Raw genomic sequence first — 14,582 nt, forward strand, 5'->3', positions numbered from 1 at the left:
TTGCATCCATAAAAAGGCCATTGGAGTGATCCAAGGAATTGTAGAATGGTTAACCTTACGTCTATACATGGTAGGTTGGTGATTTGACAATTATAAATAAAATAATAAAATGTCTGGAAGCTCTTGATCTGCTAAGTCTAATCAGTATGGATTCTGCAAAGGAAAATCATATCTCATTCTTTGAATGTATCAGTAAAGCAGTGGATGAAGGAGAACTAGATGACGTAATATAATATATGTAGAATTCCAAAAAGTCTTTGAAAAGTCCTCTGCAAGAGGCTACTAAAGAAACTAAGTAGGCACAGGGTGAAAGGCAAAGTACTGTCTTGGATCAAAAATTGGCTAGGAGACAAACCAGAGTAGGATTAAACGGTCAATTTTCAACATGGCAAAAGGTTAACAGCTAGGTCTCTCCACACAAGGTCTGGTGTTGGTTTAATATATTTATTAATGGTCTGGGAAAGGTGGTGCGGGAAGTGAGTAGTGAGATAGCAAAACTTGCATATGACACACAGTTATTTAGATTAGTTGGGACCAGAGAAGACTGTAAGGAACTACAGACAGACCTAAAGCTAGGTGAATAGTCAATATGATGGCAAACAAAATTTCACATCAACAAATGCAAAGTTATGCACATTAGAGGGAAAAAAATTAAACTACTTTTACATCTTAGAGGATTTTAAATTAAGTTTATCAACCCAAGAAAGCAACTTTGGTGTCACTGGTGACAGCTCAATGGAAATGTGCAGTGTGCCAAAAAGCCAACAAGATGTTTGGGTAGCCAAGGAATGGAGGATAATATTGAAAACATAATCCTTTTTATACAATCAATGCTTCGGCCTCAGCTGAAATACTTTTGTAATACTTGTCACCCCAACTCAAAAGGGTATGGCCGAGCTGGAAGAGGTTCAGAGAAGATTGATGAGAATAATCAAAGGCCTGGAAAACTCTCAAAAGATTGGGATTGTTTGCCTTGGAAAGGAGATGAATAAGATGGGGCATGATAAAAATATATAAAATAATAAATGATATAAAGAAGGTAGATCTCAAAGTCATCTGTTCTCTTTTTTAACTAAGATCAGGCCATGTTCACTGAAATTAAAAGGTAGAAAATTCAAAACCAATAAAAGGAACTAATTTTTTCACTCAGCATGTGATTAAATTGTGGAAGTAATTGCTACAGGAAGTTGTTGATCCAAAGAATTTATTAGGATTCAAAAAAGGATTATATATTTACATATCAATATCCAAAGTTTTTATTAATGACAGTGCATTTAGAAATTATATTAAACCTTGGACTTCATGATTTAAGCAGATCTCTTTTGTGGTGGGGAGATTATTCCACATGTGTCTAATGCAGGCATGTATTATGGCTAAGGCTGCGAGTCTGTCACAGAGATCACAGATTCTGTGATCTCCGTGGCTTCTGCAGTGGCTGGTGTGGTTGGCCCAGGGGCTGCCAGAGCTGCTCAGGCTGCCAGAGCTGCTCAGGCTCCCATGGGCTATGGTTCCCAGCCAATAGGAGCAGTGGAGCTGGCGTTTTGGGCAGGGGCAGGGCCTGCAGAGCCCCCCCCGGCCATGCCTCCGCCTAGGAGCTGAGGAATATGTCATTTCCGGGGAGCCGTGTGGAGCTGGGTAGGGAGACTGCCAGCCCCTTAGACCTCCCCAGCACCAGTGAAGGCCCTTGGCCACACCCCTCCCCTGAACACCCATGGTGCCCATGCATGGACAGGTCATGGGTTGTGAATTTTTGTTTACTGCCTGTGACCTGTCCATGACTTTTTCTAAAAATACCTGTGACTAAAACGTAGCCATTGTCAGAGACAAGAAACTGGACTAGATAGACTGTTGTTCTGAAACAATATGGTAATTCCTATATAAATGTAATATCCAGCAGATTATTTTGAATCAATTTATGTGCAGAACACATTAATTTCTACTTTTCATGTATGAATGAATATTTATGTACAGTATGTCCATCTCATTGTTACTCTGTAAAATATATTTTTATGTTTAAAAAAGTTTTTTTCTTTCCCCAACCAGGACTATGCACTGAAGGCCTTTACCGTGTTAGTGGGAATAAAACTGATCAAGACAACATTCAGAAACAGTTTGATCAAGGTAATTGTAGCTGGTTTTCCTGGTACAGCAATAAGTCTCTTCTCCAGAATTATTCTTAATAGCTATTTTTGGAAAGGAATTGGGGTTCAGTATTGGTCACTCTAGCATCCTGCTGTTATAAATTAAATATTATTCATAAGAACTCAGGTACTTTGTTTTCTAATTTCTTTTAGATTGCTCAAATGAATGTCGTTCGTTCTTGAGTTCTTCTACTTCTAACAGTGTATTTTAACATATCCCCTTTACTACTCCTAAAGCGGAACACTGATTTTGGAAGTGAATTAAAATAAAGTGAATTAAACCCACTTTAATTCTGAATGTTTGTCCACATGGGTTTAATGCAGTTTAACTAATCCACTGTAAATTGATACCTTTAGTTAATTTGGATTAATTTTCCTGAGTGTTCCCATGTAGACAAGCCCTTAGTGTTAGTGAAGAATCCAAGAGCACTCCTGTCTGTTACTGGTCACTGTGAGACAGGATGTTGGTTAGATGAACCACTAGTCTGACTTGGTATGGCAGTTCTTATGTTCTGACTGACATTTCTCAACTGTAATTTGCCAAAATACCTCTACTTCCTTTATAGCTTAACTGTTGTATTTTTGGATAAATATTTATATTTATTAGTATTTGGCATTCATGTTCTGATTAAAAAGCAAGATGTATGACTAATGAGGATTCTGTTATTCTAGTGAATTATATTTTGAGTAATCTTGTTAAAATGTTAAATGTAGGTAGTCCACTTCCAGTGCAATGTAGAGCCTTTATTCATCTTGTTAGAATGTACTTGAATGCAAATAGTGTATTGTGGTTATAATCTGGATCTCCAAGGGAAGATGTCCTGTATTATTAGTAGTATTTATTATTATTCCTCTCTGAACTTCACCCTGTAATATACTGCCCCAGTCATGTATATAGAAACACTCTGACCTTGATTCCCGCAGTAACATTCATCATAGACAGTGGCAAGAGTAAATTAGATTTTTTTCTCTGCCACATTGAAGCCAACATCTTCTGTACAGAATATATAAATCTATATATTAAATATCTATCTAAAATATCTTAGTGCTTCAGCTGTATAGGTACATTAGTGGATTTACTCACGTTTGGATCAGAGCATGATTGCAGGCATGTATTTGCCTACTGGTGGACCTTTTCATTCAGTTACTTTTGGAATAGAATTTTTGGTGGTATATCCTTTTTTATATTATAGATACTTTTTAAAAATAAGGTATGTGCAGTGACAGCTGTTGGTTTTGCTTACACTAATAAATTGCTGTTTCATTGTGTCTCACAGATCATAATATCAACCTAGAATCTATGGAAGTGACAGTAAATGCTGTGGCAGGGGCTCTTAAAGCTTTCTTTGCAGATCTGCCAGATCCTTTAATACCTTATTCTCTACATCCAGAGTTGGTAGAAGCATCAAGTAAGTAGTAAATCTAGTCTCTTGTTGATTATGTTCTGTGGTTATCTTATTGTAGGTTTTAAATTCATTATATTTTGACATGACTAGCTCTTGTGAAACTGAATTTTTTAAAATAAATTGGTGCTCTCTGGTGTGTCTGTGCAGTTTTAAAATGACATTCTTTAAAATGAATGAGCACTATTACATAAAGAAGTAAAACCTTTAATTAATATCTCAGACCAAATTGTGATTTTATTCTTTGTCTTATTTGGATAATTCATTTAATTGAAAGAATTATCTTTGCCAGTCTGTAGTAAAGTTGAAGATGAAATTTATAGAATAGTAATAGAAGCATGCATGAAATAAATACTTAGTTCAAAAAGGTTTATAAGTTAAAAATATTTAATATTCATTTTATTTGGGAATGTTCCCAAATTCGTTTATTAAAAAAACCCAAAAACTATACAGTGTTAAATCTGTTTACCTTTCAATTATGTTTCATACACTTACAGCTGAAAAGCATAACTTTTATGGATCTCCCCCATTTGAAGGCCTTCTTTGAATCAGATTAGGTCAGGGAATTGGATTGCAGCAAACTATTCCATAAACGTAAGCCAATGTTACATATTTTTGCAGGGTGGAACTATGACACAAATAGTATTGTTTTCTTATCCAAAACATGACAGTATATTCATCACACTAAATCTGGAAACTTGGTACGGAAGACCAGCTAGATTAATCTACCTTTTAACACATGTATCTTTGTATGTTTTGGCTTTATCTAGTTGATATCCATAAATACTTTATTTACAGGAAAAGCTGTTCTTCGAGTAGTGTCCCTATGGGTGCTCCACTTTAGGTGTCTGTGTGCCCCTGCATCTCTAATGGGAAATTTTTGGTAGCAGTGTCCAGTTGAGCCCACGTATGTGCTCTCCCTCCCTCTTTGTCTGCCTTGAGGCTATTTAGCACTGCACGGGCGAAGCCCCCTCACTTCCTTCTCTACCGCCTTTGGCCTCTGACAGAATGAGCAGTTGTCCCTTCCTTATCTGTGTCATTAGCATAAGTAGTGTTTGTTTTGTTACCTTTGTTCTTCCTAAAAGAACTCAGGCTAGTATTTTATTGTATTTTATTGTGTGTTGTTCCTTTGGCTTAAAAAGAAAAGAGAAAAAGGAGAAGAACTTCACTTTCCTTCCCTGTCTGGGGGCATTCTCCCCCCCCCACCCGCTCCCAGGCATCTAGTAGACTCATAATTATTTTCTTTTTCAGTTTTAAAAAAAAAAAAGTAAAGACTGTTCATAAATTAAATTTTATTGTTGCAGAATAATAATCCCAATTTGGAAACAGATTTAATGCTGTGCTGTATGGCCCGGCATTTCAAATTTGTTTTTAGTAATAAAATCATGCAGATAACATTTTAATGAACTAGATGCCAAATGGCATTAACTCCACAGAAAGTGTTTGCATGTTCAGGGCAGAGTGGAAACTCCCTGGTGCCTACATATTGTTTAATTGTAGCATTATTTTGAGTCTGGGTTAGAGACTATTTGTTCCCTGTTTTTAATAAAGTATTACCAGTCAGAAGAATAAGGTAAAAATATTATGTACACTAACAGTAAAATTGATGGATCAAAATTGATGGTTGTTTTTTTTGTTGGTTGTTTTTTTTTAAAGTAATAATCCTAACACCATCTAAATAGGAAAACATACTAGAAGTCTCTTCCTCCATATGACAAACACTGAGTTCCTGGCCCTAAACACAATTCCATTTCAGTCCTTTTTAAGCTGTAAAACAGCATCACTTCCTTTAGCAATATCATTTGGCCAGTTGACCCCACTCTCTCTCAATTTTTAAAACTCAAGAAATTTTCGCATATACATCGTGGGCTACCCAGAGAAATGCATGATGGCATCCTTTATGTTCCAGTTCTTTGAACTTTCATTCAATCAGCCTTTGAAGAAATTATGGATAATTATTTTTGTCTAACCAACTGTCTTCTAGCGAATCAAGAGGGAGCTTCAGTCCTTTTGCTGCAATTGCAACTTTCAGCAGTACTAAAACTGCCAGTCCTGTTGCTCCACTGGGAGCCACAAAATATTTCCCAAATATCAGACACAGAGGGTACCTTAGTCATATCACTTCCGAGAGAGATTAGCAAAAAGAAAAGGAGTACTTGTGGCACCTTAGAGACTAACCAATTTATTTGACCATAAGCTTTTGTGAGCTACAGCTCACTTAAGCTCGCTTATGCTCAAATAAATTGGTTAGTCTCTAAGGTACCACAAGTACTCCTTTTCTTTTTGCGAATACAGACTAACAAGGCTGTTACTCTGAGAGAGATTAGGTCCATTCCAATGGCTCTTTCTATTACTGCTACCTTAAACTTCTTTTATTTTATATTGAATGATCTTTCCTTATGTGCCAGTCCTTATATCTAAACACCAAGAACTCACCCTAAAATTACAAATTTATTTCAAATAATTTCTGCAGCTGCTGTTTGCAAAGGTTTGGATAAACTTGTGATTGCTATCCATACAGAAAAATTAGCCTATGTACATTGCACTTTTAATAGTATGGGGAAGGCTTCTCTGTTAATTTACTCTCTAGACTGTTGTCCGTACTTGCTCTTTAAAATTTGTATGTTTGCCTGCTTCTGCTAGTTTCTACCTTTTTCTCTTTTAAACTGAGTGGTTTTTAAATTCTCTGTCCCAGGCTCAATCATGTTATTTCACCAGTTGGACTAGTTGATGGGCTTAACATATTTTCAGTTCATGGGCATAAATCATGCATTAGAACAACCTCTCCCCAAATTTTGGGAATCTTCTGTCTCTGAATAAAAGTCTTATAAAATATTTTGGGTAGTAACAGTGAAAACAGAGAGGAATCTTGACAGGAAATCTGACTCATAAGTGAGTTACTGATGATCATCTCACAAGCCAACAATGAGCTATTTAAATGATTTTCTAACATTAAACACAGATAAATAATTTTATCAGGCACCGACTGTGTTCTACCTATGATAGAGAAGTAGAACTATACAATAGTTCGTCTAGATACAATTCTTCATGTAACTGTCAAATACTGTTTCTCACCTTGGCATTCCTTTCCAGTATGGATGCTTTCTGTCCCTACAAACTCATGAGACGAATTGGCAGCACCATTTGTAAAGGTTTCCTTTTAAATATATAGGGAAAATTGGTGTTTTGCTATTATCTCTACAGAGATCTTGGATAAGACAGAACGACTGCATGAGCTAAAAGAAATTGTGAAGAAATTCCATCCTGTGAACTACGATGTCTTCAAATTTGTAATAACTCATCTAAACAGGTTTAGTATTGTTATCACTACTAAAAATCTATTTAATAATTACTGAATATTTTATATGGTCTTATCACTCATCTGTCAATAAAAATATTGAATGCATGACCAAACTGATACTAAGGGCAAAAAAAAAGGAATGCAAGAAAGTGGATTTGAAACGTAAGTTAATTTGAAATGAAAAGAGTTCATGGTTTGTGTAATAGGTTTGCCTTACTCTATCTTATTAATTTGTGATTAATGGAAAAATAAACTGTGATTTATTGAAGTAGGATAATCTGACACTATCACTATTTTGTGGGATATAAGAAATTTTGCTCTACCTTGAGTAAATGTCTCTGTTGAAGAGACAGTTGCGTGCAACACTTGTAGATTTGGGAGTTATTTAATTAAAATTCAGCACAAAACCATACAATGAACTAAATAACATAAGAATGCAATAAATATTTAATCTACTGTCATGTTCTGCAGTCTAGATCAGTAAGGGGTTGTGTCACTGCCTGCTTTGTAACCCTCGTGCCTTAAATGCTCTGTTGCTGTGACTTACAGTATGCAGACAAACATGCAGTATCATGAGTGTCTGTGTGCTGTGGAGCCCTGGTTCTCCGAGTAGATGCAGCTGTGTATTTTACTTAATGTGTGCATACCCAGTTCACAGGAGCTGGAGAACTTTGCCTAGCGGTACCTGTTATGAGCACACTCATATTCTGTGACTTTTTAGCCTCTCCCCAGGCCATATAAGGGCAATGCTGTCCCGACTCCCTCCGTACGTTCTGACCACTTGTGGATAGTGACAGAGTTCCATGTGGTGTTTTTCACCTTCTGCTTTCGGTCTCAGTTTCTAAGAATTTTTTCTTGAATATAGTACCACTTAGTTTAAGTTTAGTGTTAGTATAGTATTAGTTTGAATTGTTGGCTGCCCTGTGTGTTTAAGCATTGTCTGTCGTGGGGTGGGTGTGGGGGGCATCCCCAACAGTGATCCCCACATAAGGTGCTTGTGTCTTGGTGAAGGACACATTAAAGAGTGGTGCACCATCTGCAAGTCATTCACAGTGAGGACTCGGGTGGTGAGAGACAAGCACCTGAAGGAGGCCCACTTAGATGAGGGCTTCAGTGCCAGATTGGCAGTCACCTTCAGATCTGGCAAGTGATTCTGCTCCATGCTTGGGCTCTGGCATTTTCCCAAGAAGAAAAAGCGGTTGTTGTTTTTCCTCCTCTGGTATGGCGAGGAAGAGATCCCATAAAATGAATCTGGACCATTCCAGGGCTTGAGGAGGCTTCTCCTGATATTCTGAAAGGAGCAGTGTACTCCCACCAGCACACAGGATGGAGCGGTATCGTCTAACTGCTCCCTGGTACCACTAAGAGAGCCTGTAGTGTTGACTCTGGTTCTGGTCATGGGGCATTCATTGAGTCTGGTACCAATGATGTTGGCACCACGCAACTGTCTCAATGCTGGCAACATAGCAAACAGCATCGACCTTCTTTGCCTCTCAGTCCCAGACTCTCCACTGGTTCAAGAGTTGGCTGGTGATATGGCCTCTGCAGCCTTGTCCTTTCTTGTGCCTTTGGCATCTTGTGGCCATGTTGCAGAGCTCCTGGGCTCGTCATCACCAGAGCACCATCTGGGCCTCAGACTGTGGAGTTGAGGCCAACATTGGGCCCAGTACTGAATGGCCCCTGATGTGGGTGCATCCTTCAGCACCATCATCATGGCAGCAGATTCCTTTGTCAATTTCAGTGCTGCCCTTAGTATTGATACTGGTGCCTCTCCTAGTACTGGATGGGACTCTCTCATTCAGTACTGCCGTTGCTGATCACCCATTCCTCTTCAGCACCGATGCCGCCCCCATATTGGACTTTAGATGAGTCTGTTTGCTCCATTGTCACCAGAGAAGCTCCAGGACTACTGAAGCTCCAGGTCCGTGTCATCCTACCCTTCGTCATCAGATTGGCATCACAGATCCCCCTCGATCACCATCAGTACGGAGATGACAGGTTTCAGAGTAACAGCCGTGTTAGTACGGAGATGGGCATCTGTTCTGCATTTGGGACAGGGCTCTTGGCCCAGTGCCTATTGGCCAACAATGCCTAAACTGTATGCTCAGTGGCCTCCTTGGAAGCCCTCGGATGCTTCTTTGCTCCTGAGGTCCCACTCCTTGACCTACATCAGAGCAAGATACCTGGTCCCACTGATGGCTCCCACTCCCAGGCCATCTCGGCTGCAAGCAACTGCTGAGCTTGTTTCCCCCTGGACCTCCGGAGTTATTGCGATCAGATCCTATGGTGCAAGAACAGGACCCGTCGCTGATGCACCAAACCTCCTCCCTCGATGACTGTCCTGTACCAGAACCTTTCTCTCCCTCAGTGACCTAAGGATTTTAAGTCTTATCAGGACCTCCTAAGGCATATGGCCACTACCTTGGGTATTCTCCAGTCATTAGCTTCAGGGAGACTCTCCCTCCTGATGAATGAGGCTCTTTTGGAGCCTGTAGAAGCCCTCTGGAATACTGCAGCTTCATTGCCTCCCATGGCAAAGCATTCAGAGAAGCGGTATTTCATTCGCATGCCAGGTTTTGAGGGTTTCTACTCCCATCTGGCTCCTAACTCTCTGGTGGAAACTGCAGCAAATTACAGGGCATGGCAGGGAAGGTATAAGTCCACCCCTAAGGACAAAGAGTCCAAAAGGATGGACTTAATGGGGAGGAAGATTTATACTTTCTCTTCCATGCAAATGTGCATTGGGAACCATCGGGTGTTGGTCTCTAAATATGACTCTTGTCAATTGGGCAGCCATGTATATAGTTTGTGGATAAGTTGCCAGAATCCTCCCAGGGAATAGTTTATAGCACTCATTGCAGAAGGCCATATGGTGACCAAGACTGTTGCAGTTAGCTCTGGACATGGTAGATGCCGCAACCAGAGTTACAGCATTGGCTGTGACCATGAGGAGGGCTTTATGACTGCAGAATTTGGGCATTGCACATGAGATGTAGCAGACCATTGGAGACTTACCGTTCGATGGTTGGGATTTATTTTCAGGAAAAAAATGATGAAACCCTGCACTCTTTTAAAAACTCCATAGCTAAGTCCTGTTCTTTGGGAGTATATACTCTGGCCATAAAGAGATGCCACTATTGCGGTCAACACAGCAACGTTTTTTCGGACAATTCTCCCTTCCTGTAAGGAAGAAGGACTACTCCTGGAAGGGCCACAGATCCCAGAAGAGAGGGTTCTCTGGTTCTGGGTTTAACCTGCCAGCTCTCCCATTCCCCCATTTCCCTCTCTCCCCAGCATCCAGCAAGCGCCTATTTTGACTCTAGTGTCCAGGACTGTAACCCAGTGATGACCTCTCTTTCTCCTTTCCATCTGTTTTGGGCACAGGCTAGCTTGTTTTTATCATATCTTGGACTCAGTTACCATGGAAAGCTGGGTCCTAAGCACCATCAGATTGGGTTATGCCGTACTGTTTCTTTCCATCCCTCCTCCCGACCCACTGCCTTTTCAGGGACTTCTCTCATGAGAATGTGCCCCTCCAGCTGGTTCAGTCTCGGTTGGCCCTGGGGACTATAGAGGAGGTTCCCCGGCAGCACTGGGGATGGGGGCTTTCCTCCCAATACTTCCTGGTTTCCAAACCCAAGGGAGGGAAGAGATCTGTCCTTGACCTCTTCAATCTCAACAAATATATATGTGAGATTCTGTATGGTCACCCTAGCAACTATCCTCTCCGCCTTAAATCACAATTTCTGGTTTGCTGCTGTGGACCTGTGGGATGCTTATTTCCGCATATCAATTGTTCCGAGCCATGGGAGGTTCCTCATGTTTGTGGTAGCTGTCCAGCACTACCACTACAGTCTGCTGCCTTTCAGCCTATCTTCTGCTTCCTGGGATTTCCCAAATACATGACTGTGGTAACAGAATGCTTCAAGAAGAGGGGTATTCATATCTTTCCATATCTGGGTGATTGGTTACTAAGGGTGAAGTCCAGAGAGGAAGTTCTCTGTCAGGTTCACTTCACACTATGCCTACCTGGTCTTCTCAGTCTCCTCCTAAACAGTGGAAAGTCAACATTGGTTCTAACTCAAAGAATCAAGTTCATTGGGACACTGATGGACTCTACAAGTTCAAGAGCATTTCCACCAGCTGAGTGATTCCAGGCAATTCCCCACCTATGTCTGGAGCTGCAGACTCAACCACAGCCTGAATATGTGTGCAGTTGCTAGGCCATATTGTTGCATGCACACACGTCGTCCAATATGCAAGTGTGTGCCAATGTCCTCTTCAGAGGTGGCTGAAGTTGGTTACCTACCTGTAACTGTTTTTCCTTAAAATGTGATGCAAATGTGTATTCCATGACTCCTGCTCCATGCCGTCTGCATCAGAGTCTGTACTTCTGATGTTCTGTGTGAAAGAACTGAGGAGATTGGGGCGGTACCACCTTTTATATGGCCAGGGGAGGGGCTAGGGCACAGGACATGAGCACTGCCCCTATGAATACTGCTAGGCAGTGTTTTCCAGCTCCAGTGTGCTGGGTGCATGCACACACACATAAGTAGAATACATGTCTGCATCACATTTATAAGAACAAGTTACAGGTAAGTAACCGTTTGTTCAGCTCTCTGACCCTAGCAGCCTCTTTACAACACAATAGTTCCATCCCTGGTTTCTACAAGTTTTGGTTACACCTGGCAAGATGACCCCAACACGCCTACAATCCCAAATTTGCCCAGAACTGTCTGCCCTGAAGTCTGCAGTGCTCCCCTGGACTACTCAGAGAAATCAGAAGGTACGTTTGCTCCTTTAAAGAGACAATACCCAGCAGCCTACCAATTTAACTGAAGTTAACAGTTCAGTTCAAACACAGCACTGGGTTGGGTTAGATGAAAAATAAAACAAGTTTATTAACAACAGAACATAGTTTAAGTAATGCTAGGTAAAATAAATAAAGGTAAAGATGGTTAGTAATAGGAGTGAAGATATGAACCTAAAAGTCTATAACTTAATCTAGCAAGGTACGGTCTCTAGGATGGTTTCTCTCACCAATTATTCTTTGTCTAGCATGACTGACTGTCTCTCAGTTAGAACCTTCTACAGAAATTCAAGGTGCTGGCTTCCCTTGTCTTCACAGGTAAAAGATAGAGATGGAGTTTCTCTGTCCTTTGAGAACAAAGCCAATTTTTTGGGAATATAAAGTTAGGAAAGCCACCTGGGGATTCAGTCTCCTGTCTCTTTCATGGCAGGAGCCACTTTAATTCTCTCTAGAGTTCAGGCTTAAGACAGCCTCTGCAGGTTTAGCTTGATAGTTTTGTTTATGGCTGTCACAGGGTCCTCACAGGTTTCCTCCTCCTTTCCCCTGTACCCTGTGCTTAGGCTGACAAAATAAGAGTCCTCATGCCTTGTTCCAGTGTTTCAACCTTGTGCTTTTATTTACAGTGCTACAGTGTAGTCCTCTTTATCCCCCAACAGTTATCCCCTTTCTAACCCGTTCTAGGGTCTTCTGGCCCATGAGGCTCCCTTCCTGTGGTGAGGAGACAGCTGTAGCCTCCTGTCCCCTCCCAGGCTAGCCTCCTTACTGAGCTTTCTCTAGGGCTTTTATAGCCCTTCCCTTCCTCAGTCCAGCTGCCGCTACTTAGCTCAAGTCCTTGACCCTCATTAGGGCCTGCATCTGGGCTCTCTGCTGGCTACCTGGGCCCCTGCACCTGGCTTCCCTACCAAAAAGCAGGGCTTAACTAGCATTTTGGCAGGGCATTCAAGGGGTTTTACTGCTGCCCTGTCACAATGGCTCATATGTAAATTGAGTTAAAATCATATTCCTTTGTCTAGGACAGACCTGTTTATCTCTTTTACCTAGGGTAGGCTGTCTTTGTCTTTAAATATATTCTAGTAATGTTATACAGAGGGAAATCATTACAAGATATTTTGTACAAACATTGCAGTAGCCTGTAAGGTGTGAATACAGGGGTACTTAGGATCATGTCTATTTTGCTCCTGGCTTTTCATAACATCTTTAAGTCTTGTTTAATAAAACTGCTTGAAAACAAATATTTCTTATGGAGTGAAATCTTATATTTGTCTCCTCAAATCTGGTCTACATGAGCATTTGATGCTGTCAAGGTTTTTCCTTGATTTTAACAAATAAGGAATTGTTTTTAATCTTTAGACTAGCAGATGGGCACTCCCCATACTATGACTTCGTGTGTATGTACGAATATGTAATATTCAGAATAATGGAAAGAAGAGTGAAAAGGCCAGTTTTGTCATCTGATTTCTCATCCCATCTATGCAAGAGTATGCCCTGAAAAGCCTTGTGTCTGATTGTGGTCACAGTTACAAATTAGAATTAACTCAACTGAAACTAAACTGGTGTGACTATAGAGTGCATTATAGTGACTTTTTGTCCAATTTTAGAAAATCTGTGCAATGGATGAGGCTGTTTCAAGTGATTATTAAGAAACACCCTGATTCTTTGATTATTGTGTATATTCTTCTTCTTAACTTCATCTAGAGCAGAAAAATCTCATAATGACTAATATTTCTTAAATAGCACAATATAGTATAAAGATTTTATAATACATAGACTCAAGGTGACATAGGTACAGTTGAATATTCAACCATAATTGCATTTCTGGACTTAATTATGGCTAGCTATACAATTTTAATGTTGCATTCTCGTGGACTTCTAATGTAGTTATATAATGTTTGATTTATTTGGGAATGTATTTTATAGTAAAATACATTACAGGGTAGTATTATGTTTAGTTCACTGTAACAGTAACATGTTGAAAAATAAAATGCTAAATAAGAGGTCACATGTTGCAGCTCTGTGAGCTCCCAGCTGAATCCTTTTAAGATATTCATTCAAAAAAGTATTTGGCTCCCCAACTAATTAAACCACAAAAATAGCTTTCTGTATCTCCCTAGAGAAACCTTTCTGAGCACTAGGAAAGAAAGTCCTGCTAAGTTGGATATTAAAGTTAACAGCTCTAAAAGAGTGGAACCAGATCAAAATGCAGTATGCAGAACCAAACTCATGCAAGAGATTGCCTTAAATTTGATCACAGTAATGGATGGTAAAAGGATTTGAAAATCATAGACCTGTAGGACTGGAAGGGACCTCGATGGGTCATCTAGTCATCTGAAACCAGTGGAATAGACTGGCAGCATAAGAGCTTTAAAGAAACAAACATTCTATTTAAAAACTCTGCAATTTTCAAAACTTCTTCAAAGGCTCCTGAGTAGAAAATGTAAAGACTCCTAGGCTACCTTGTGTTTAAACTAATGTGGGAAGGTAATGAAAATGGCAGTTACTGTTTGTTAAAAAAGATATTTTTAAAAATTTCCTTTTTAGTTCCCTGATATGTGCTTAGCTTCAATAATTGTGTTAAATGGACTATCTTCTATGATTTATCACAATCTAACCTGTCGTGATCTTAATGTGGGGCAGTCTACACTTTCCATATCAGTTACAGAGAGTGTACTGATTAAGGGGGTCTATACGAAATATGACTTATCTTTTTCATGGAGATAGACACCATGCCCCTGAAAATTCTTTTTCCTTATTGTCCATATATTTTCAGCTATTGATATCTTATACCTTGACGAGGCTGGGTAATTAAAGGTACTCTCAAGTTCTTACACATGTCAGGGTAGAGTGCAGGTTTTGTCATGGTGACTGAGAAAGGAAGGGATGAGGAGGATTTAGAAGCAATGATTAAAAGATCATGTTGAGTTTAAGAT

General features: G+C 40.0%; 1 protein-coding gene across 6 annotated transcripts in view; it reads left to right on the top strand.

Moving 5' to 3' along the window:
• The window catches only part of ARHGAP5 (Rho GTPase activating protein 5), an 84,105-nt gene that overhangs the window by 60,854 nt on the left and 8,669 nt on the right, over nt 1-14,582 (top strand). For 3 of the 6 annotated variants that reach the window (XM_073348976.1, XM_073348975.1, XM_073348977.1), the window contains 3 exons: nt 2,044-2,121; nt 3,419-3,550; nt 6,749-6,854. In XM_073348976.1, coding sequence (XP_073205077.1) covers nt 2,044-2,121; nt 3,419-3,550; nt 6,749-6,854 — 316 coding nt within the window. Of the gene's footprint in view, nt 1-2,043; nt 2,122-3,418; nt 3,551-4,041; nt 4,139-6,637; nt 6,729-6,748; nt 6,855-14,582 lie in introns of those variants that run through there. The other 3 variants (XM_073348978.1, XM_073348980.2, XM_073348983.1) reach the window with 3 other exon arrangements.

This window comes from Lepidochelys kempii, chromosome 6 (genome assembly GCF_965140285.1).
Source record: "Lepidochelys kempii isolate rLepKem1 chromosome 6, rLepKem1.hap1, whole genome shotgun sequence".
In the NCBI taxonomy this organism is placed as follows: Eukaryota; Metazoa; Chordata; order Testudines; family Cheloniidae; genus Lepidochelys; species Lepidochelys kempii.